A 25,322-nucleotide genomic window follows, 5' to 3' on the forward strand; every position below is an offset into this window, starting at 1 on the left:
CAAGTGGCGTTAAGTGTTCATTTATATAAAACTTACAATAAAAAAAATTTAAGATGTCTATAATTCTACGAAAGTCTGAGTCCTTTTATTTTTTTATTAATATTATAGGACATTATTACACAAATTGACTAAGTCCCACAGTAAGCTCAATAAGGCTTGTGTTGAGGGTACTTAGACAACGATATATATAATATATAAATATTTATAAATACTTAAATACATAGAAAACACCCATGACTCAGGAACAAATATCCATGCTCATCACACGAATAAATGCCCTTACCAGGATTTGAACCCGGGACCATCGGCTTCATAGGCCGGGTCACTACCCACTAAGCCAGACCGGACGTCAAAAGTCTTTTTAGTTGCGCTTTAAAGATTCAATAAAGGACTCGACTTGGAACTTAAATGACTCGGATATTTTATAAGCGCAGAGTCACGCAAAAACGAGTTGTTTCTTCAAAAGACTCGAGTTCGTACCAACACTAGTATTTTCCTGTTGCCGTTATTTCCCGGATAATCGGGATTGTATCCGGGAACTGCCGGGCGTAAGTAACTTTGATAGATCGAGAAAGGGTTTCTTAACTAGTTCACGAATAAGTATTGTTTGTGGGTTATTTTTGGAAAGGGCAAAGAAAACTTACTCAAAGCCAATTTCATTGATTGGCGAATAAGCCAATGGTGATTTACCGAAGGTAATTTGATGATGTTTATTTGTATTGGTCAGAAAAAGTATTTTGGATCGAGGGTATGTGTGGTGGGTGGTTTGAGTTTGGGATATCTAGCCTCACCTTTTTCATCGGGTAGTTACACAAATCTCTGTTTTGACATTTTGCTGTGACATCAGTTATCCACGACTATGACCAGTGTACCCTACGTCGAAACGTCGGAAATAATTTAAAGGTTAACCAAATAAATTCCCGATAGACACGCTAAACTTGATGATTTAATATCTAAGGGTAAGGGGGTGGAAGGATGGACATCACACTATTTTATTCTGTAGATAAAAATGCACTTTCTTATGTTTAATACTTATTGTATGTAATGTTATTGTATTAAAACGGAATACCAAATGTTGTTTAGACCTGAAGTATTACCATTTCAAAATGAACATTTCTACCTCAAAATAGTTTTAATTCAATATTAATGAATGGGACTGTCTTTTAATAAGTCTGGTTATTTAAACTAAGCATTTAAATATTGTATTTCAAATTAGTAGTAAATTATTTACTTACGTGCATTCGTTCGCCAATAATATATTTACCATTTAAGGAACGTTTCATTTTACTGGCAACACAGTGGTAGATTTGATGGAATTTAATTATGAATCAGGGTATAAATAAGAGAACATCGGCACTTTCCATTTACTTTTGCATTGCTTTTTTCCAATTAAAAAGTTTGCTTGGCCGGTCATGTTGACCGCCAACGCTACTGCACTGAGGACCATATATGAATGTGGACAAGATAGGAAAGTGACGATATGGCAATGTTGATGAATCAAAACAGTGGGCCTTAACAATAAAGACAAGTTAATAAGGTGACGAAATAGGATAGTGGTCGAAGCGGTCCTGAGCCGGTATTTTACCTAGAGGTTTTTCCAATGGTGAGTAATATTGTAAGAAGACCTTTATAATAAGCTGTGGTTGTCTTGTTTCCTTTTCTGAACAAATTGGTTTACCACATTTAAACACCCACACGTCAAATTTTTGAACCACCACTATAAGTACGAGGTACGGAAGGTGGAGATATGGAACGAAATCTCCACGTACTAAAAAGTGTCATCAAAAAACTTTAAATAGGTGGCGCTACAATACCTTGTAGAGTACTTGAACAAAAAAATCAAATTATAGACAGCGCAATTCACTCCGTCAATAACGCCTAGGTTCTTAGCTACTCTGGAGAGATTTGGAACTATTATTTATAGCTGACAGCTGGACACTTTTGAAACAGTTCTACCATAAGACATGCCACTTCTGTTAATTCCACACTCCATAGTACGAGGCTTAAATACGTTGGCAGCTACAGTTCAAACGACAATCACTTAAAAAAATCTGCGTACACAAGATGTTTCGGATCCGATTACCAAACATTAATGCGGAAGGCCAATAGTTCTGTCGGCTAGTTACACACATTCTAAAAATATCAAAAAACAAGATTATATCTGTTAGAAACACACAACATGCACTTTGCGTACAAAAAATGTTATATAGGTCCGATTACTATCCAGAAAAGTAGATAATACAAATCCTCTGTTAGTTTGTTCCTCAAGAAATGAAGTTAAACTTATAGAAACATACACACACGTACACACCTCACTCCGACTGTGGAACTGAGGACTTAACTGCTTAAGGACTTGACGTATGTGTAAAAAAACACCCAATTATTATAGTGTAGTAACAGTAAACAGCGTACTCCCATATTAGAGGCCGGAAATATATTTGCAACCCCTCTGGTGTTGCAGGTGTCTATGGAAGACGGTGATTGCTTACCATTTTGGTGATTGCTTGGTGATTTAGTTTGGTGCAGTTAGGACGTAACCTTCGCATACGTTGGAAGTTATAAATAGATAATAATATGAATAAACTGAAATGTAATGAGCTTGATGTGTGGAATAGTGGACTTTACTGTTAATCTGTTAGTATTTGTTAGTTAGTCCTAGCTAGTGTTGGTTAGATAGTTAGTGGTTTTAATTTTTATGTGGGGAAATAATTTTATGTTAAATGATGTCCTTGTAATTTTTTTTTTCTAATTGTAACAAGTAGTTTGATTTTTGTAATTATTATCGAATCTAAATGTGATTGTAAAAATTGGTTGTTATAGTTTAGTTATTTGATTTAGACGGCGATTCGTGATTGATTGGTGATTGTTTGGCATTTATCCGCCATATTTGAAATGGTATTACGTTAACATACTTCAGTTTGTGTGACGTAACTTCACAAAACCACAGACAAACAATATTTTGTAGTGGCAAAAGTTGTCAAATATATAGGAAACCGAGAAGATTTATGTGATTATCTGTTACGATTCTTAATATACGTTCACTTAAAGCTAAAACATCTTCATGGCTCAGTTTCATTGGGCCGCGTGCGGGGTGCGGTAGATTTTCATGACGAATGCCATTATGAGTTTCACTAATCGTTATAATAACGATTCAGCACAGGTAAGCTGAGCATCAAATAGATTATACTATTTTAGTGAACTACCTAACCGCCTGCGGGGAGTCACACGCATGTTGTATATCGGCCGAACTATCTATTGAGTTTCATTAGTCGTTATACTACCTTACCACCTGCGGGAGTCACCCGCATGCTGTATGCTGTATATCGACCGAACTATCTACTTATGAGTTTCACTAGTCGGTATACTACCTTTCCGCCTGCAGGGAGTCACCCGCACGCTATATATCGACCGAACTATCTACTTATCAGTTTCACTAGTCGGTATACTACCTTTCCGCCTGCGGGAAGTCACCCGCATGCTATATATCAACCAAACTATCTGTTTATGAGTTTCACTACTCGTTATACCGCCTGCGGAGAGTCGCCGTATGCTTTATATCGACCGAATGATCGACCAATGAAACAGAGCCATCACGCTTTCAACCGAATTCCTGTATAGTCATCTTCTAAAGATATTTTTACTACCGATAGCCGGTATGATCGATCAGCCACGATCTAAAGTAGGTATTCTAAAGAGGGTTTTTATTGGCTCCAGTGCCTTTACAAATTTTATAGCGTCGGTGAGCTGAAAAATAGCTTGCATCTGCATTCCTGTTTGTTGCCAAGCAACAGCGATCATTTTTTCTATTACTACACACACACACAAGCACACGCACACGCACACGCACGCGCACACACACACATACACAGTATGGGTTTCTTAAAAAAATAAGGTTGGTATAGGTTTTTAAAGGATCGGCAACGCGCATTGTAACACCCCTGCAGGCGTCCACAGGCTACAGTGACCGCTTTCATCAGGCTGTCCATATGCTTGTTTGCCACCGACGTGTATAAAAGAAAACAGTAAATATACGTGATGGCTACCCTTTAGCACATTGAAATTATCTTTAAGTGTGAGCATCATTGTCGATCTGTGTTTGGACCAGCAATGAACGGCGAATTGTTGTTGTGTGTGTTAAATTGTTTGTATTTGATATATACGTTAGCGACAGAGTAAACTCGTTCGCGTTCCCTCTCTATCGTCAAGTGTCAACCCGTGGTACGGCTACTGCTCTCGGTAAGCGAGAGTAATAGTAGCCCTGAAACTTTACGGTGAAAAATACGGTTCTTTTAGTTCACGAGGCAATATCGTCGAGGTAAAACATTTCGTTTGCGTATATCATTGAATTTATACGGTGAAAGAGCAACATGAATATTGCAATGCTATACCGTAAACTAGAGTGCTCTTTATTTGATTTATGAAACCGAGAAAATATTGAAGTTTTTTGCAAAAAAAAATTTTTTTTGTACAAGCATTTATAGCTGACTGTTTCTTCCCTATATTTGTGCGTTAGGAAATTAATTTGTCTGTTTAAAGCAAATACTTATTTTTTTCTTAGTTATGAATGTATTCTCATTTTAATTATTGAGCTTTGTTTATCTATTAATCTTATTTTGTAATTTCATATCTTATATATATCTTCGATTCTTATATGTTATAGCTGATTTTATACAGGGTGACCTTAGCCATTGGACAAACCCTGAAATCCCACGTAGGGTTACTTCTCAGGAATGCTCTGACGTTAATATTTTTTAATTAGAACAAAAGATAAAAAAATAAATTTTTCGAACAAAAGTTATTTGCAATAATCGACAACAAAAATAAACACACTGTCTTAATCTTTGGCAGTGTTTTTGACAATTTATTCGAAATATTTGATACTCGTAATTACTGACATTTTCTAAAGTCAGATGCTTATCAGTGTCATAAATAAAAAAAGATAATCAAAAAGATCGAAGAAGGTTCCATACTATTCTTTGAAGAATTATCTTAGGAGCTACTAACACATACAGGCTGCTCCAAAGTAAAAAATGGTAATTTGTTAATTTCTTCGAAACCGCTACACCGGTTGTTATGATACTTTGTACACTGGTTCTAAATATCCTAATGCAATGTACATTTCGGCTTTGTCCAATGGCTAAGGACACACTGTATTTTCAGATCATTTTTGTACTATCTACGAATTGTACTGCTTACTATTTGGCTTGACTAGGAGTATTTGTGTTATATTTTGTATGTACTTTTATTATTTATAACTAAAATATATTTTTATTTATTTATAACAGTTAATCAATATCATTAGAATCTTCAAATCATAATAAAAAAAGCATCATTTAAAAAATAAAAAATAAAACTAAGCAACTCATTTGTTTCTAAAACTGTCTTTTAAGCCTTTTGAGTACTCAAAAGTCTTAAATGGCATTCAACCAAGGCCAACTCAAGGTCGTGTGTGCTACGCCGTAGCCGGGACTCCGTAGCACGTAGCAGCTGCAGCCGTAGCAATTTCCGGCGCTACGCTCCCGCACATCTGTACTGAAATGTCGTGTCGGGGATGGATGGGTTTGAAAGGTTTTAATACTGTTGATAAAGTTTTAATTTATTTTTTAAATCCTAAAAAAAATATATGAGAAGTTTTCTCAATTTCTATTTAAAGTTGATTATTTTAATGTAAAGTATTTTCCGTTAAAATTTTGGTAGGTAATTTGGTAGCACGTCGTAAGGTGGATGCTTTTGAAATAACCAGTTGAGCTTCCTAACAATCTAATGCTCTCTTATAACAACTTCGTATGGCGTCAACCAAACCCTTTATTTAAATAGGACGATTAGACTGTTGAAGGATATCCCCCCCCCCCTCATCAATTAAAGGGGAGGGGGATCGTTAGCGCTCTAACGATAGGACCTTCATTACGTCAACATGGGGCCCTATTTGGTATTTATATCGCAGCCATTTGGTTTAGTTAGCCAGCTAATTAGTCGCCTAGGCCGATAGAAAATCACTCAACGCTTAACAACTTGGCGTTTTGAAAGCCAGCTGTTTGAAAATGACTGTTTCGCTCAGCCAAGTGATTTAAACGTAACCTTAAAAACTTTAAGGAATGAAATAAGATTATAAGATAAAGTAAATAAATTTACAATAAAATACTCATCTTACTTACCTAACCTAACCGAACATGAAATTCATCAAAAAAGATCTGAACCTCTAGTGTAAATTTATTCGATAGCATGACGTGACGTACGCGTTTGCGTTAAGTCTCATTTTGTATAGGATGTAGATAAAGCGACACACAAGTTTGCTTTAAAAAAATCTTTGCGTGATTTATTTGCTGGCAGTTTAAAGATCAATTAAGTATCAGTCTCACGAATCGGTTATGTATATTATGTATATATATGTATATATATATATATTTATTTATGTAATGTATGTATGTGTCTTTATGTATTTAAGTAGTTTATAATTAATTTATGTGTATTAGGACTCTAATTCTTTCAATAACAATTTCTTTTAGTTTTAAACGCGCCGCCTACAATCTTTTCTGCTTTGCCCTAAGGTTGACTGGTAGAGAATGCCTCATGCCATTAAGTTCGCCTTTTGTACATTAAGTTTGTCTTTTGTGCAATAAAGTTTTAAATAAATAAATAAATAAAGCGCGCCAAGCGGGACGTTTGGAAACTCAAAATCCCATACAAAATGAGACTTAACGCAAACGCGTACGTCACGTTACGATATCGAATAAATTTACATTAGGGGTACTGGAAGGCGATTTGAACTTTCTTATCTTGCCATTTTATTTTATTTCTATTTATCATTTCAAAATAAAGATAGAGCATAACAGTAGGTATTATACAACGTCACTGCACAAGTACAAACAAAATTTAAAAGAAAACAAAATAATGTAAGTATTAATACAGGGTGAAAAACATCGTGGTTTTAAATAAAACATATATTTAAAATTTGAGATAATAAAATAAATAATAATAATAATTAGTTAATTTAAGTTTCATTTCTCCACTACCTAAAGGTTGTCTGGAAGAGATCGCTCTGTAGGGATAAGGCCGCCTGTTGTTTACCTCTATCTTTGGTTTGTTGGTGATTTGGTTGGTTGGTGGTTTGGACGACCGGCTTGGCCTAGTAGGTAGTGACCCTGCCTACGAAGCTGATGGTCCCGGGTTCAAATCCTGGTAAGGGCATTTATTCGTGTGATAAGCATGGATATTTGTTCCTGAGTCATGGGTGTTTTCTATGTATTTAAGTATTTATAAATATATATTATATATATCGTTGTCTAAGTACCCTCAACACAAGCCTTATTGACCTTACTTACTTAGTCAATTTGTGTAATAATGTCCTATAATATTTATTTATTTATATTTATTTATCTTCATGTTTTTTATGTGTTTCCATGTACATTTTTTTCAGAGGTTGTGCAATAAAGAGGATTTGAATTGTATAAATTTTACGTTTTTGTAAGACTGTAGCCGATCAAGCCGTAAAATGCGTCGTAAAGATGTTCTGGACAACCCCAAAGCCGTAGCTTATTTACGGGTTAAGTTCCTTGCATCCGCTCTCAGAGACGCTTTCACCCGTTCGATGTGTCCATTGTTTTACCGAGCACGTCCTTGACGTCGAGATTTTAGTGTCCATTCCAGTATCGTTAACTCTGACTATCCATTATTTGATTTAATTTATGGTTGGACACTCACGGATACTGCGTATAAGACGAACTTAAGTCGAAAACGCCGACGATCAGTCACATAAGAATGATTGTTTTCCAAACAGGGTCAGATGCAAAACGCTCCCTGTTTTCTCGTTAAAGGCACCATTTTAAATAAAAAAAAGTTTGTTTTTTTCTTTTAAATGACACCTTTAATAGTTGTCTAGATTTTATATTTAAGGAAAGACGTCGAGGCGAAAAGAGAATGTATAACTGACCCGCCCTGTATTATCATACATCGGCTGTTTCTAACAGCTTACCATACAATACCGCCATGAAACGATTATGGCATATCAGCTCTCAATAGTGACCATATCTATAAAACATGACATTATTTAGATATCAAAATGCCTCCTGAATGCATTGGCCTCCTGCACGTTGCAGTGCCATCTATCGAATTTGAAACGTTATAATATGACAACCGGATGACGTTGGACTCTGCTTTGCTAGCGACCTACTTTATGTTTCCTTATGTCTTATTGCCAAGACATCGTTCATCAATGGAATGAACTGTAGACGGCAGCACAGAAGCCCCGTAGTCATTGGCGTAAAGTATTATGTCACGTTTCCATTTTTAAATTTAAGCTACTGACTATTCGTCTCTGTCATACTGTATAATATATTTGACTTGGTACATACTAGTTATGTATTCTGTAGCATTAGTTTATTTATTTATTTATCGTATGGCGGTTACACACTGGTAAAAAAAAAAAAAATAGTACATTAAGTATTCAAAATGTACAATTATACAGATATAAACTGGCATTCTTCGTTAGGTTTTTGAAATCTTCGGCAGGTCCATTGTATTTGGTAATGGGGCACTCAAACACCATGTGGTGTATAGTCTGTTCTGGATCTCCACACTCGCACGCCGCCGATTCGCTCCATCCCCACTTGTGCCAAAGGTACGAACAGTTACCGAACCCAGTCCTCAGGCGGTTCAGTTTGCACCATATTTGCAGGCTTTCACTAAACCCTTTAGGCCGCTCATCTGTGCTAAATTCATAGAGGGTGTTGTTTAATTTGTGTTGGTGGGCTTCCCATTCTTGCAACCACGCTTGGCTTTCTTTCCATGTCGTGCTAAGTAAGTGAAAGGTTTTAGCGGGTGGGTTTCGGGACTTAAGTCGGGTGTTTTTTAGGTTGCTAAGGTCTTCATGGATGGGCAGCAGAGTATTATCGGACATTTTAGTGAATTCCCGTGCTAGACATTTTTGACGGCGGATGTCCGGTGGTGCAATGTTGCTGAGGGCCGGTAACCAGCAGGTGGGTGTTGGTATGATGCAGCCCGTAATAATCCTCATTGTGTGATTCAGCTCAACGTCTACTCTGGCCACGTGTGCACTATTCATCCATACGGGTGCACAGTATTCCGCCGTCGAGTAAACGAGGGCCATGGCCGTAGTTTTTAGGCAGGCAGCGCTAGCACCCCATGTTGTTCCCGTAAGCTTCTGGACTATGTTGTTCCGAGTTTTCAGTTTTCCAGACAGCTTATCAAGGTGGGTCTTGAACGTCAAACTCCTGTCGAGGGTTACACCGAGATACTTTGGACAAAAATTATGACATAAGATTGTACCTCTAAATCTCACCTTCAACTGTTTTTTTCGCTAACCTGTTTGATAGGTGGAAACAACAGACCTCTGTCTTGCTGGCATTTGGGCACAGGCGCCAGTGCTGGAAATAATTGTCCATAGCCTCTAGATCTCTCTCTAAAATTACTTCTGTGGTTTCTATATTTTTATTTTGGGTTACCAAGGCCAGGTCATCAGCGTAGCCGAATTTTCGCGAGGTTGTGGCAGGTAAATCGTGTATGTATAAGTTAAAGAGTAAGGGAGCGAGCACAGAACCCTGAGGCAAGCCATTATTTAAAATCCTTTTCTTACTGCACTGATTTCCCAAGTGTACTTGGAACGGTCTGTTCGTAAGGGCATCTTCTATTACTCTGAATATCCTTAAGCACGGGACGGTTTTTAAGAGTTTATAGAGCAGGCCTTGACGCCACACAGTATCGTATGCAGCCGTCAAATCTATAAAGACTGCAGAAGACTTTGTACCCGATTGAAAACCGGCCTCGATATGTGTTGTAAGGGCAAGGATCTGGTCACAACAGTTCCGTTTTGGCCTGAAGCCAGCTTGCTCTTGTGGAATTTTCGACAGGATAGTTTCCGAAATGCGGTTATAGATAAGGCGTTCCAGTAATTTGTAGGTGACGCTGAGTAGAGCTATTGGGCGGTAGCTGTCTGCCCTGTTGTCGGGTTTATTCGGTTTAAGGAGAGCAATGATTTTTGACGATTTCATTTTGGGTGGTATTTTTCCAACTCGGATTATGTTTGTGTAAAATTTGGCTAGCCATGTCTGGGTCCGCGGTCCACAGTGCCTTAAGAATTCAGGAAAAATGCCATCTTCTCCACAGGCCTTGTTCAGTTTGATTTGTGAGATAGCTGACTTAATCTCGAGTATGGTAATAGGACCGCTAAATTTATCATCCGGGGTGGCTAAGGACTTTTCCAATGTCAGTTCCTTACGAATTTCACGAGTGTAAAATTTGTGACTCGGTGCTTTCGAGAGCTTTACTATTCGGTTCCCGATGTCACTTGGGCTTACTTTCGGATGACAGCTTTGGGGCGTCTGGCCTGAGGTCAGTCTTCTTAAAAGGTGCCATGCCTTACGGCTTGAGTGGGTGAAGTTCATCTTTTCCACTGTCTGCTCCCATTTTTCCTTCCGGGCGTCGTCCAATGACCTTATAAGTTGCCGAGCAGTATTTTTGTCATTCGTTTCCTGAAATTCTTCCCAAAGCTCCTCAGTCTCGTTGTTCCAGCACGGGACATACTGTTTCCTATACCCTCGTGGTACGTACTGCTTTGCTGTTGAGATAATAAGTTTTTTAAAACGGTCATAGTTTTTCGTTACGGGTTCGATCCATCTGATTCTCTCATCCAGTTTTTCTGCGTAACGTTTCCAGTCGGCTTTTTGGAAATTCCATCTTGGGCCTGGGTAGGATTGAACCAAAGGAATTTTTATTCCAATTTCGAGAAGAATGGGTCGGTGTTGACTGTTTGGGAAATCACTAAGGATTGACTTCTTTACAGGTACTGGAAAACCGTCCTGATCCTTAGAGGTGAAGACCAGATCGGGGTTATAACTACGACCCCACCGCGCGGATTTGAAGGAGCCTTTGGTTTTGTTATCATGGACAAGATGTTTATGAGACTGCTAGTTTAACAGTCCAGACGCGGTTTATTTATTTAGTATAAATTTTATTTTGACACATGGAGAGTCTTTACACCTCCAAATTTTATTAGTATTAGTACTCTGACATTGGGGACCTTTTACATCTCCAGATTTAATGTGTTTTTAACCATAAAGACTATACATCTCTATTGTATTGTAGTAATTATTTATTTTAAGATTATTATAATGTAATGTTTACCCAGGTATTGGCTGTTGTATTTATAAATGTTGTTATGTATTTTTCATGTCACTATATGATGTTACTATAAATGTTGTATTGACTTGTAAAAGAGCCCTTGAGGCCTACTTGCAGAATAAATTTTTGAAATTTGAAGCCACTAGATGGCAGACTCTACTAGAAACGAAATGAGTCAGCGTGAAGCATAGTGGGCAGAATTTCTTAGAAGCATGAACTGTTTTCCCTTTAGATTCAGGTCACGATATGGCAGATCCTCCAGCACATAGCACAGTCTCTATTGGCTTGTAATTTCCACGTGCTTCCTTTGCTGACGGTGAAGTGTTTTGTCAATATTGACTTTGTTTGATATTATTGACGGATGTGTTTTGTTGTTGACTTTGATTGTTTAAAATTATTGGTTGTTGTTTATAAATTACACAATATTGACAATACATAGGCAGGTAGTAAAAAGGAACATGGAGATTATTTTAACTTTAGGTTAAAAGATCTTTATTTCTCATAAGCAGGGCCCGTAAAATTCATGCCGTTGACATAAAAATGACGTCACGCTACATAGAGTATGATTCCAATTAGTATTTTCGTAATAATTAATCATTTGCCATCCTCTTTAGTTAACTGATACACATACTTGACAATCAGTACGGAAACGTCGTAACTGAAGTTCATCTCATTATCACTCAAATAAATAATAGATTATTAATTTATAAAATAATACATATTTTTAATATTTAACAGCGTAACAGGCTTTTATTCACGTAACAAGTATTTAATTTTCTACCCGTCAATAAGTAAGTTCAGGGATCGGAAACCGGTATTTTTTGTATGGGAACGAAAACGGTATTTTTTCGTTCTTTGTTAATTATTTCATTTCTAATTGGGCAATCTCATAATACGAAGTCGTTATCTAAAAATACAACCGAGTCCTATATTTGGAGTATAAAATAAACCGAAATATATGTTTATTTCAAAGTTTTTCCAAAAAACCGGTTCCGATCCCTGAGTAAGTTATCTAAATTTGTAGTGTTGTAAAAAACTCCCTGTATGTTAAATTACGTCATTTTTGCGTCAACGACATGAAAAGTACGGGCCCTGCTCATAAGAATAAAAAATATTCACTTACGTGAGAATTTTTTCATGCAAAATACCTACATATTACCCTATTACCTACTACATATTAATAAAGGAGTCGAGTACTTTTGAGTCATGCTATAAAAATACTGTAAAAAGTAAACTCAATTGCTCGATACAGTTTCCCGTTTTCTTATAATCACAGCTTGGACAGATCATCGCAAACCAGTTAACTGAAATAAAACAAGTTTTTTTTTTAAGTTAGTGTTTTTAATATTAAATAATTAGTTCAACACAATTACTAAATTATATTCATTATCGCAACCCACTCAAAAGTTTGCGCCTGGAAGCTTTTATTTACTTTCACCTGACCGTTGCCTGTTTGTAATCAAATCTTGCAAGTTAAATTTGATCCACTTCCCGGTTTCCGATTGAGCTGAAAATTTGCATACATATGTAAGTCGGGTGAAACTTCAATATTATGGTACCATTGAGCTGATCTGATGATGGAGACAAGAGGTGGACATAGTAACTCTGTAATAAAATAACGCAACCTAATTGTGTTTGGGGTTTTTAGAATTTGCTCGATGAGTATTAGTTGCCTGTGGAAGAGAAAGTACAGTTAGCGATAAAAGCTTGTACCAAAAATGAAATTTTTGCCAAAAACTTATTCTATTATAGTAAACGCCCCTACGATGGAACTGGCACCAGTAATGGGTTGGTATGGACAAATCCTGTAACACAAATATTTACTATCAGTTTTTAAACGCTGGGAACATTTCTGTGGCCCTAGTGAAAAAGGGTACAAGTCTCTGGCAGTTTAGGTGTATAAGGGCATAAGTGTTACGTGGAACTTACACCCCTTTACACCTGCGCTGCCAGAGACTTGTACCCTTTTTCACTAGGGCCACAGATTTGTACCTTTGCTTAAGTTTAATTATTCATTTATATTTTTGAGTTTGAAAATTAATGGCGCCATACGTCCCATGACTGGAGATAAAATTTTTAATTTGTTAATAATATTGAAACTGATTGCAGGAGCTTTCATTAAATACAATAGAAAACATAAAGGATGAATAGGACATTCAACATTTAACGCATATACCGGTAGAAATTTTCTCTTAAATAAATAATAAATAAATATTATAGGACATTATTACACAAATTGACTAAGTCCCACAGTAAGCTCAATAAGGCTTGTGTTGCGGGTACTTAGAGAACGATATATATAATATATAAATATTTATAAATACTTAAATACATAAACACCCATTACTCAGGAACAAATATCCATGCTCATCACACGAATAAATGCCCTTACCAGGATTTGAACCCGGGACCATCAGCTTCGTAGGCAGGGTCACTACCCTCTAGGCTAAACTGGTCGTCAATGTCCCATGATTAGTGCCGATATTTCGATTTAAAGATTCTTTATTCTGATAACAATTTGTACAATTCACTTAAAATGAGAACTTAAATATATTCATTTTATTTACATATTCCATGTCGCAAAAGGAGCGACAGATACTGATTACAATTACAATAAGCATTTGTTATTATTTTGCCGGTAAGTATGTTTAAGTATTTGTATTAGGGGGTAGGTAAGTGGACAACAGTGTAATACTCGTACGTAGATCGCTGACGAGAAAACATAGTGTTATGATTTTTAAATAATAGTTTCATATTTTACAATAATTTTGTCACAGTTATTAAGTCTGGCCGCTTAAATATCAAAACTGTCAGCCCGGTTCTAAGTAGCCAATCACAGGCGAGTATTTAAACGGCAATCCGACTCGTTTCCGGTCCGGTTCTAGGCGCCATATTGGTTGCTAAAGGCAGCCATTATGGTGACAGTGCTTGTTGAGTGCGGACGTATTGCTAGTTGTGGAATACTTTGAATGTAGCCATATTTAATAAAATCAATTACAACTAGATTGACTTTGAATTACGAAATCTCAGAAGAGGGAACGGACAAGTAAGCAAGGTACGTCATTTTGAATTGAGATTTTTTATTTATTTTTGCTGATGATTGTAAAAATAAAATCGCTGCAATTTTTAAACAAATAGATAGGTAGTGACGATAATATAATTAAACCCTAATAGGTCAAGTTTTTCTATAACAATTTATTCCGATACTAGCTAGCATGTGAAAATGGGTGCATTATCTTTTGAAGATTAGTTGATTGGTTGATTAGTAGCTAGTGTTGCTATTAAAAGGCAATGTGTGCCTATAGTAAAACAAAGAATAGTTAGCTAATACGCGACCATGTGTGTTGCTGCTAGAGGTTCATGTGTGCCTGTAGTAAAACAAAGAATAGCTAGTACGCGACCATGTGTGTTGCTGCTAGAGGGCCATGTGTGCCTGTAGTAAAGCAAAGAATAGCTAGTACGCGACCATGTGTGTTGCTGCTAGAGGGCCATGTGTGCCTGTAGTATAACAAGGAATAGGTAGCTAGTACGCGGCCATGTGTGTTGCTGCTAGAGGGCCATGTGTGCCTGTAGTAAAACAAAGAATAGCTAGTACGCGACCATGTGTGTTGCTGCTAGAGGGCCATGTGTGCCTGTAGTATAACAAGGAATAGGTAGCTAGTACGCGGCCATGTGTGTTGCTGCTAGAGGGCCAAGTGTGCCTGAAGTATAACAAGGAATAGGAAGCGAGTACGCGGCCATGTGTGTTGCTGCTAGAGGTCCAAGTGTGCCTGTAGTATAACAAGGAATAGTTAGCTAGTACGCGACCATATGTGTTGCTGCTAGAGGACCAAGTGTGCCTATAGTATAACAAGGAATAGGTAGCTAGTACACAACCATGTGTGTTGCTGCTAGAGTACCAAGTGTGCCTGTATTATAACAAGGAATAGTTGGCTAGTACGCGGCCATGTGTGTTGCTGCTAGAGGGCTATGTGTGCCTATAGTATAACAAGGAATAGGTAGCTAGTACACAACCATGTGTGTTGTTACTAGTAGGCTATGTGTGCCTGTAGTATAACAATGAATTAGTAGCTAGTATACAATGAATAGTTACTAGAGGGCTATGTGTCCCAGTAGTACAACGATGAAGAGGTAAGATGTGAATGTGACCATGTGTGCCTATGGTCGATTATTCGGATAACCAGCTAAGAGGCGACCACGTGTGTTGCTAGAGGTTATTATGTGACTATGGAAGCTCGCTCGAATAGGTAGCGAGTAGTAGATGGCAATGTGTGTAGTTGTAGTTACTCGTGGGCCCGGTGGGCAAGAGTTAGATTTAGATAGTGACTTGGAGTTTGAGTAAGAGTTGGAGTTCGCGTTGGAGTTGGAGTTCGAGTTGGAGTTCGAGTTGGAGTTCGAGTTGGAGTTCGAGTTGGAGTTCGAGTTGGAGTTCGAGTTGGAGTTCGAGTTGGAGATCGAGTTCGAGTTGGAGTTCGAGTTGGCGTTCGAGTTGGAGTTAGAGTTGGATTTCGAGTTGGAGTACGAGTTGGAGTTCGAGTTGGTGTTCGAGATCAAGTTGGAGTTCGAGTTGGAGTTCGAGTTGGAGTTCGAGTTGGAGTGCGAGTTGGAGTTCGAGTTGGATATCGAGTTGGTGTACGAGTTGGTGTTTGAGGTGAAGCTTGAGTTGTTGTTCGAGGTGAAGCTTAAGTTGATGTGCTAGGTGAAGCCTGAGTTGATGTTCGAGGTGAAGCTTGAGTTGATGTTCGAGGTGAAGCTTGAGTTGATGTTTGAGTTAAAGCTTGAGTTGATTTTCGAGGTGAAGATTGAGTTCAAGTTAGTTTTGAACCCAGGTACAAACTTGAATTTTAAAAAAACAGGCTGCAAAAACGTGACTAATTTTTAATTTTTGCCCTGAGGATATGGCGTCCGATTCCGAAGATACGTTGGATGGTTCACGACGCGAGCACATTCAAGTTAGACGCAAGAGGAGAAGACTAGAGGTGCTGCTGCCATGCCAACGACCAAGAAAGAAGACCCGCAGGAATGTTCCAGCGGCAACTTGGTCTGTCGAGTGTGTTGCCCCAATTGATACTACCACGCCGGTATTTGAACGGCCTTCTGAGGTACTAGAAGGACAGCCAGTTCCACCGGTTGAGGCAATCCCACCACAAGGAGTCACGTTCAACGAGGTACTACAGCTTATTAGTTCTTTGCAAGGAGGGAACAAAGACAAGGCACATCACTTAAATAACAGTCAATTAAATAATGTGGTACCAGAATTTGATCCCTCCAGCAAAGCGCAAAGCATAGATAGCTGGATTCATAAAGTTAATGAATGTATTAAAATATATGATTGGAACGAGAAGCAGGCCATACATTTTGCACTTCAAAAACTTACGGGACTTGCAAAAAAATGGTTCGAGTCTTTACCATCCGTTGTATATAGCTGGGACGAATGGCAAACGAAACTTAAAAAGGCTTTCCCCAACGAACAAAATTATGGTCGGCTTCTCGAAGAAATGCTAGCTCGAACCACGCGTGCTGGTGAGCATTATCGTGAGTATTTCTATGATAAGCTAACTTTACTATACAGGTGCGAGATCAGAGAAAAGAAGGCTGTACAATGTATAGTACATGGCATATTAGATAAGTCCGTTAGGAACGGTGCCCAAACTTTAAATTGTGAGGAACCGGAAGATTTGTTAGATTACCTCAACTCGCAACGACCCCCTGACGTGTCTTTTATTCGAAAGCATAATGAAGTCGGGCCTAAGCAGAACTCTTCTGCGAGTCCTTCAGACGAAACCCCTATGACTTGCTTTAATTGTCGCGAGAAAGGGCATTCTTTTATTAACTGTCCTCAACCTATAGTAAAATGTCAAAAATGCCACCGGGTAGGTCACGACTCTGCATCTTGCAAACTCAATCCTTTACACCTTAGGAATGATAGCAAAAGTAGCAAGACAACAGTTGCCGAAGAGCGTAAAGTTCTTTAGTTTTTCTTAGACGCTGGAAGCGACTGACTCAATACGTGGTTCCGAAGGCGAAAACTTAATTTTGTAAAATGTTATGCGAAACTACCTGCAATAACATTGGAGGGAGATGAGTTGTTGCAGGTGCCCTTACTGATTGGCCAGAATTTTAGAGTTACCTTTCCGTTACGTTTTGAAGGACAACCGCTAGTTGATTTTTGGGAATACCGATGTCATGTACAGGGCTTATAGATTATTTCAACAAATTGAAGAACTTTGTGGAGTCATGTAATTATAAATTGCCTGCTTTCTCTGATCGAAGACCAATAATCAAACTCAGTTTAATTTATATCAGATTACTAATTAACTTGTATATTTGCTCAATGGCAGAGTGTTATGATTTTATTCGTAGTCATCTCTGAAATATAATGATTTTTTTACATCATAATGCCAGCTTTAATTTGTCACAAGATTAGTATAAAGGTACTTACAATTAGCTCGGTGTCATAACTACCGTATTGACAATGTGCAACAGATTAAAATTAGAGTTAAATGTGTGAGTGTGAATTAGAATGTAAGGATTTCAATTAAGTTTATATTAGACTGCAATGTCACTATTTTTATGTAAGGTCAATAAAATGATACCTATTTGTAATCAAACCTTAATAATTAGTTTTTAATGAAACTTCTACAATCGAAATGACTGATAAATTAAAAGTGTAATAATTAAATAAGTGCTTAATTTATTTCTATTAAGCTTTAGCATTTATAAGTTAATTTAATCTAGAATGTGTAAAAAGCGTACACCGGGACGGTGTACGAGTCGGATGGCCGAGTGTTATGATTTTTAAATAATAGTTTCATATTTTACAATAATTTTGTCACAGTTATTAAGTCTGGCCGCTTAAATATCAAAACTGTCAGCCCGGTTCTAAGTAGCCAATCACAGGCGAGTATTTAAACGGCAATCCGACTCGTTTCCGGTCCGGTTCTAGGCGCCATATTGGTTGCTAAAGGCAGCCATTATGGTGACAGTGCTTGTTGAGTGCGGACGTATTGCTAGTTGTGGAATACTTTGAATGTAGCCATATTTAATAAAATCAATTACAACTAGATTGACTTTGAATTACGAAATCAGAAACATAGAATGGGCGCGACTAGATGTGGTCTCGATATGTGTTATGTTATTATATATTCTTTCAAACATTTTTAATTTTAACATAAGATAGTGTAAAATATAATTTATTATTTAATTTACATTTTAATTCGGTTCATTGTTATTACTTTTATGACTAGATTTATGTATTACACGTGTTGACATATTTTATATTTGTAACAATGTATATATGGAATAATATTTAAAACATCAATAAATTGCTCTGATAATTAGATTAAGATAATTATATGTAATACTATCTTACTATTCATAAGTGCTTGTTGCTAGGCCTACATGCACTTACTTACTCCGTTGGCTCAGCGACCCAAAATGGGACTTGGCCTCCGACACAAGACAGCGCCACTTTTCTCGGTCCTGTGCGACCTCTCGCCAATTGTCGACTCGAAGCTCGCGCAGATCCGCCTCCACCATGTCGCTCCAGCGATACCTAGGGCGTCCGATAGGACGTCCTCCTGCTAGGCGACCCAGGTACGCTCTTTTCACGTTCCGATCTTCGTCCATTCTCTCAAGGTGGCCTAAGCAACGGACCTACATGAATAAAGTATATTTGAATTGAATTGAATTGAATCATTCACTATTATATATTTGTTGTTGCGATAGCCTGTCCGAACTCCTCTTGTAATTCAACGTGTAAAATAACAACATACCAACTACGCCGCAGTTAGACATACACACAACACACATACCTACAAACTTAACAGCTACAGCATCAACGCTATTCCGTAATTAATTTAAGTCTCGCCTGGAACACTTCCTAAATTAGTTTTCCGATGGCAAGTTTTTGCGGAGTTCCAATACATAATTAGTGGTTATGCAACACGGTGTATATTAGCACTGTTGTTGGACTACGTTATGAGGGTTAGCGATGACGGGTTATTTCGTAATATCCTCGTAAGGCCCAAGGTCCTACCTATAGGACTTATTCAGATCGATTAGGACAGAGTTGCATTTGTTTTGTTTCTTGCGATTTTCAAACAAAATAAAATTAACTGTACTATATGTTCAAATTCCAGTGGAAAATTTTGGATTTTTTATTTCTATGGCTGCGCCTTAAGAGGATATGATTAATCATAAGTTCTTGATTTAGTTACTTTAATCTAAAACAAATTGAACCTATAAGGGTTTCGTTTTTGCCATCTGAGATATGGAACCCTAAATTGGTACACACACACACACACACACACACAAAATAAAGGATGCCTAAAGGATGGTATGGGCTTATTGGGTTTGAATCCGGTTTGGGTCCGGAAACACAAAAACATAAAATATGACCCAATTGTGGTATAAAACCTGTGCTCAACAAAAGTACAAATATTATTATATTATATCTGATCCATCTGATGAGAACATATACTGAACAAAATTCTCATATTGCTACTATAAATATTGATTTGTCGTTCATCTGTTAGTGTTTGATCCTTTCGATCCTTTCCAAGGTTAGCTGGAAGAGATCCCTTTTAGGGATAAGTTCGCCTTTTTAGATTAATTAGACTTAACGCAAACGCGTACGTCACGTTTCGCCATCGAATAAATGTACACTAGGGGTACAGTAATCAACTATAGAATGATTATGATGCTCGAATAAACAAAAACACCACCTTGAATGGATAAACTGCTTTCGTAAAAATGACAAAATAAATATTATAATTTCGTATGATAATATATATTGTTGTGTGTGTTCTGTGTAGGGAACTCTCTGTTCTCGCCTCTTTACACTCATTATCATTCACATTCATCTATCTCGCTCAATCTTCTTTCATCTATTCACCCGCCTTTTGTAGAACTACAACCTATACGGAAAAACAAGGAAGATATTTTAAAATTCCGTCATTCGGCTATTAATGTCATAAAATAGATCAATAGTATCAATACGCATTTCCTTGTGAAAATTAATTATGTTTCAATTATAACTTTATAAATCCAGAGGTCGCAGGTTCAAATCCTGGCTCGTACCAATTAGGTTTTTAGAACTTATGTACAGTCAGGTGTAAAAATATGGGTGTACACATTTTACTCAAAAATATGTCCCATAGCATCTTATTCCAGTGTAATAAGAGCGTACCATATTTATGAGACGATTCCCTCGATACATATTTTTGCAGCTGACTGTACGGAATATCATAATTTCATATATAAAATAGTATAAAATTCTGATTTTGCATTCATGAGCACGTTATTTATATTTTATTTTGGTAACGTACGTTACATTTGTTACAATACTATTCATTGAAAATTAATTCGCTACAACAGTAGTTTTACATAAACACTTTAATGCATGCATTTCGTGCGTGAACATGAGACATTGGCCAAGTGCGAGTAGACTGCGCTCCGGGGATTCCGTACCATAACTATTTCCTTGCAATTTTTAAACTCCAGCTTATCATGACTAGTTTATATTTTAGTTTTGCAGTACCTACATTTTTCTTTATTTTTGAGGTTTATATGAAACCGGTATAAAGAAGCAGTAAGGTTGACTGGCAGAGAATGCCTAATAGCATTGTAAGGTTTTTTTTTGTGCAATAAAGGTTATTTTTTTAATGGGTTTTGTGTCCACACACAGGAGAGGAGATCCCATGATTTCCCTTGATTTATTTGTTTATTTAATTTTTATTTTTTGTAATTTCACACACAACATGAAAACGTATTCCGTATTTTCAACCGTCTACCAGAAATGGTGCAGGAGTAATCTTATTAAAAAATGCTGGGAATATGCCGATGCCAGTGTCCAATTGAGAAAACGAGGAGAGGCCATTGCCCAGAAATGGGGTACTAAAGTAGGCTAATATTTTTTTTTAAACACGTAAAATATCAACTATCCTCAAGGTAGAGCTCGCTAACAGACAGACGGACAAGGTAAGCAACACATTAATCAAGCTTAATTAACAATTAAGTCCCGATGTTGATCCTTACGGAGCCCTAAAAAATAATGCCTGACAAATTTCAATTTACATATTTGATTTTCTTCCTCAAATAAAATAAAAGTGAACGCGTATTTCAAATACATCGTGCAATCGTATGATGCCTGTAATATTTATGGACTCTAGGCTGTTATTATGGCCTTAAAGGTTCGCAGCAAGCTCGGTTCTCCATACAAACGCTCTCATTTTAAACCGACTAGCTATGTAACTTTATACTTATAATATGACAAGATAGTCTAGCCCTTTAATTAGTTTATGTAGCCTCAAATACCATAGTTAAAATAAAACTGGCCAAGAGCATGCCATTAGTAAAGATATTGGATTCGGATGTACGAAGAAAAACTCCCTAAATTGTCCATCGGTGTACTTTAATACACAGTCGGCTCGAGTAGCCCGACGGATTTTAACCACGCATTCTTGAGCAAATAAGGACTAAAAAATGTATTTTTGGAGTTTATGTGTTTTTTTGCATACGACAAGTTATTTATTTTTACATCATGGCGAACAAAAAAAAAATTACCGAATAAGTAACTTTTTTTTTCTGAAAAAAATGCTAGATTCCTTTAAAAACTTTAATATGTCAGTAGGCATGTTTACCCCAAGTCATATTGTGGCAGTGTCGTAGCCAAAAAGGCGTCTAAATTTTCACTAGAATTGTCATTAAGTATTTCAAAATCAAAAGCGATTTCAGAAAACTTTGTACATTTTAGTCTCTAAATGCGGTCAAGAATACACCTTTAAAATCTGTCGAGTTACTCCAGCCCATGGTGTATGCGTTTTTGCAATAATATTTACAAAAGTCAATTATGTCATTTTATTTAAAGTTGTTAGTATATTTTCATTTATGAATTTTTGTATTTCTTTTAATTTGTGAAGTTTTGTATGTCTTTTAATTTGTGAAGTTTTGTATTTCTTTTAATTTGTGAAGTTTTGTATTTCTCTTAATTTGTGAAGTTTTGTATTTCTTTTAATTTGTGAAGGTTTGTATTTCTTTTAATTTGTGAAGTTTTGTATTTCTTTTAATTTGTGAAGTTTTGTATTTCTTTTAATTTGTGAAGTTTTGTATTTCTTTTAATTTGTTAAGTTTTGTATTTCTTTTAATTTGTGAAGGTCTGTATTTCTTTTAACTAGTGAATGTTATTGTATTTCTTCTAATTTGTGAATATTTATGTCATTTCTATTCAAAATCACGATCTCTTACGATCCCAATAAGATAAAAAAGTGTCCCAAAATTTTATTTCCATTCCGATTCCATTTTTCGTAGACTTTATGATGGTATTGGAATGGACGGAACAAAAAAATTATGGGAATTTGGTGACATTATTTTTCTCCTATTATGATCGAATGGAAAGAAGTATTATTTGTAAAATATTTTATTTTGGTCGGGGAATAATTCCCAGTAACTATGGAAAAAATCCCAGGAAAATGGGTTTTTCCCGACAGTATAGGGAATTTACTTTGGCAGATGGCATACGGATTTTAATGTTTTTTTTTTAAACGTCCAAGATGTCAAATGTTGACTGATTTAAAAAAAAATAGTATATACGGTTTTTAATGTTTTTTAAAAACGTTCAAGATGTCAACTGTTGACTGACTGTTATCTATATTATTATACTATTTTCCCTTCAAGGGGGAATTTCCCGGGAACGTTTGCACACTATTTGTGATTCTGATTTATAAAATCAAAAATCCCGAATTTGAGAGAACAGTATAGTGTATACCTCAAATACCTACACGTGCCTTGTGGATCACTGTTACCTGTTATAATCATAACATAATAGTTTTATCAATGTCATAGTATACATTCAACTTGGAAACTTACCATTCATAAAAGGTTAGCGAATTAATCGCGCAGTTAACAGAAGTAGGTTATCAAATGTGAACCTTATTCTACTGTAATAAGGAAACACGTGCATACATATTTATGAAGCGTGTGAGGAAATCCCGTCATCAAAGGAAAACAGATCAGTCGTCGGCCAACCGCCGCGCTGAACACGCGCTGCGTTGAAAACGAAAAGCGCGCGAACTGACAATAAATTATTTATTTACATTAAAGGCTTTAAAAGCGACAATAATTGTAACTAAGGTGCCAAATCACGACAATAATGAGTGAAACTAAAATGGATGTATGTGGGAGCGTCATGGATGGCGTTAATGAAAAGGGGGTGAATTTGGAGTCGCCCTCTAAAAAAGTGGAATACAAAGTATCCCCAACTAGATACCTTATGTTGGGTATATTTGTATTCTATTCAGCTTCGAATGCATTTCAATGGATACAGTATAGTATAATACAGGACGCGGTGGTGAAATATTATGAGGTATCGAGCATCACCGTCTATTGGACGTCCATGATCTACATGATCACTTACATTCCGCTGATCTTTCCGGCTAGCTGGCTGTTGGATAAAACTGTGAGTTATTAGAATTTAAACTTACTAGTTTAGATTAACTTGGTTATATTATTAAAATATAAAAAAAATACAAGTTTTTATACAATTACAACCGGTAAGTAATATACAAAATGAGATTACAATGTATTGAATATTGCAAACAAACGCTTTGATAGGAAATGTTACGCAAGAAAATCAATCAAGAGTATCCAAGTGTGATTATTTCATATGTAATAAACCGGCCTTTTTAGCTCTTTATTTGTATAAAATATAGTAAATAATAACTTTAAAAAGAAATTCATTCAATTCAGCCCGTAAATTAATGCAGGTGGTTAAATAAACAACCTACTTACTAACCTATATATATATATATATATATATATAGGTTAGTATAACGGGTGACCTTAGCCATTGGACAAACCCTGAAATTTCACGTAGGGTTACTTCTCAGGAATGCTCTGACGTTAATATTTTTTTAATTAGAACAAAAGATAAAAAAATATTTTTTTCGAATAAAAGTTATTTGCAATAATCGACAACAAAAAGAAACACACTGTGTTAATCTTTGGCAGTGTTTTTGACAATTTGTTCAAAATATTTGATAATGAAGACATTATTCAAAAGTCTGAAGCTTATTAGTGTCATAAATAAAAAAGATAATCAAAAAGGTCGAAGACCACCATTCTTACCATTCTTTGAGGATATTACCTTAGGAGCTACTAACACATACATGCTCCAAAGTCAAAAATGGTAATTTGCTAATTTCTTCGAAACCGCCACACCGGTTGTTATGATACTTTGTACACTGGCTCTAAATACCCTAATGCATATGTACATTTCGGCTTTGTCCAATGGCTAGGGACACACTGTATATACATAAATCGTCCAATTTCTCGGTATATCATAAATGCCAACTGACACGAGCGCATGTCGAGAGATATAATAATTTGACATAAAAACGATCGGAATCGTCTAATATCACGGTTTTATGATAAACGGTGGCTGTTGAGTGATTACGGCTTTTTATGGAGACGTCATATTACGTGACGTGTATGAATGACCAGTTTTTCCCGTCGCTCTCGCCGGTTTGTCACACTCTTAGCTCTCCTCGAGGTGACTAAATATTTTATTGAGGCTAAGGAGGCTAAAGGCCAAGGAAAGAAATACCTGCAGATTGCTTCACCGACAAGAGCGCAGCTCTTAATTTTCTTATGATGGGGGCTCCCGAAATTTATATCCTGACAAGGTTTTATTTGGCCTTGTTGCGGACTTTCACTAGTATTAAAGGGTCGTCCATTAATTACGGTTTTTTAAGGATTTTTTGTTAGATGTCGTAAGATTGGTCTCGACCCCCTCCCTTTCCCTCTAATCTCACGCGAAATCTTTGAAATTTTGAATTTTGAGTATTGTTGCGTTTGATTTATGAAACAAAGGATAATTTGCTGTATTAATTCTATCAAGAACTTTAATATCAATACAAAACAATTTTACATCTCTTCTTGGATTTTCACATATATTTTACTTTTTATCGGATTTAATCGGATTGTCTCATATTTTTACTCTTTTCTTAGCCAAAAAAAAAATTACGTGATATTTGCCAAAACCAAAAACTCTTTTTCAAATCATTCCCGCATTTTCAATCCCGGGATATGGTTGTGACATATTCTTTTGACTGTATACCTGAGGAATCAAATATTTTTTCATGGTTCATTCATGTTCAATTCTAAGTAGAGTTGTGCTATTCTCGAGA

At 36.5% G+C, this 25,322-nt stretch overlaps 1 protein-coding gene across 2 annotated transcripts in view; it reads left to right on the top strand.

Annotated features, from left to right (window-relative positions):
• LOC133518682 (uncharacterized MFS-type transporter C09D4.1) overlaps window positions 1-25,322 on the top strand; it is a 158,506-nt gene that overhangs the window by 29,379 nt on the left and 103,805 nt on the right. The window contains exon 1 of one of the 2 annotated variants that reach the window (XM_061852357.1): window positions 22,994-23,593. The exons of the other annotated variant lie outside the window; for it this stretch is intronic. Coding sequence (XP_061708341.1) covers window positions 23,288-23,593 — 306 coding nt within the window. The 5' untranslated portion in view covers window positions 22,994-23,287. Of the gene's footprint in view, window positions 1-22,993; window positions 23,594-25,322 lie in introns of those variants that run through there. 2 annotated transcript variants of the gene reach the window in all.

The sequence above is a fragment of the Cydia pomonella genome, chromosome 6 (assembly GCF_033807575.1).
Source record: "Cydia pomonella isolate Wapato2018A chromosome 6, ilCydPomo1, whole genome shotgun sequence".
Classification (NCBI taxonomy): domain Eukaryota; kingdom Metazoa; phylum Arthropoda; class Insecta; order Lepidoptera; family Tortricidae; genus Cydia; species Cydia pomonella.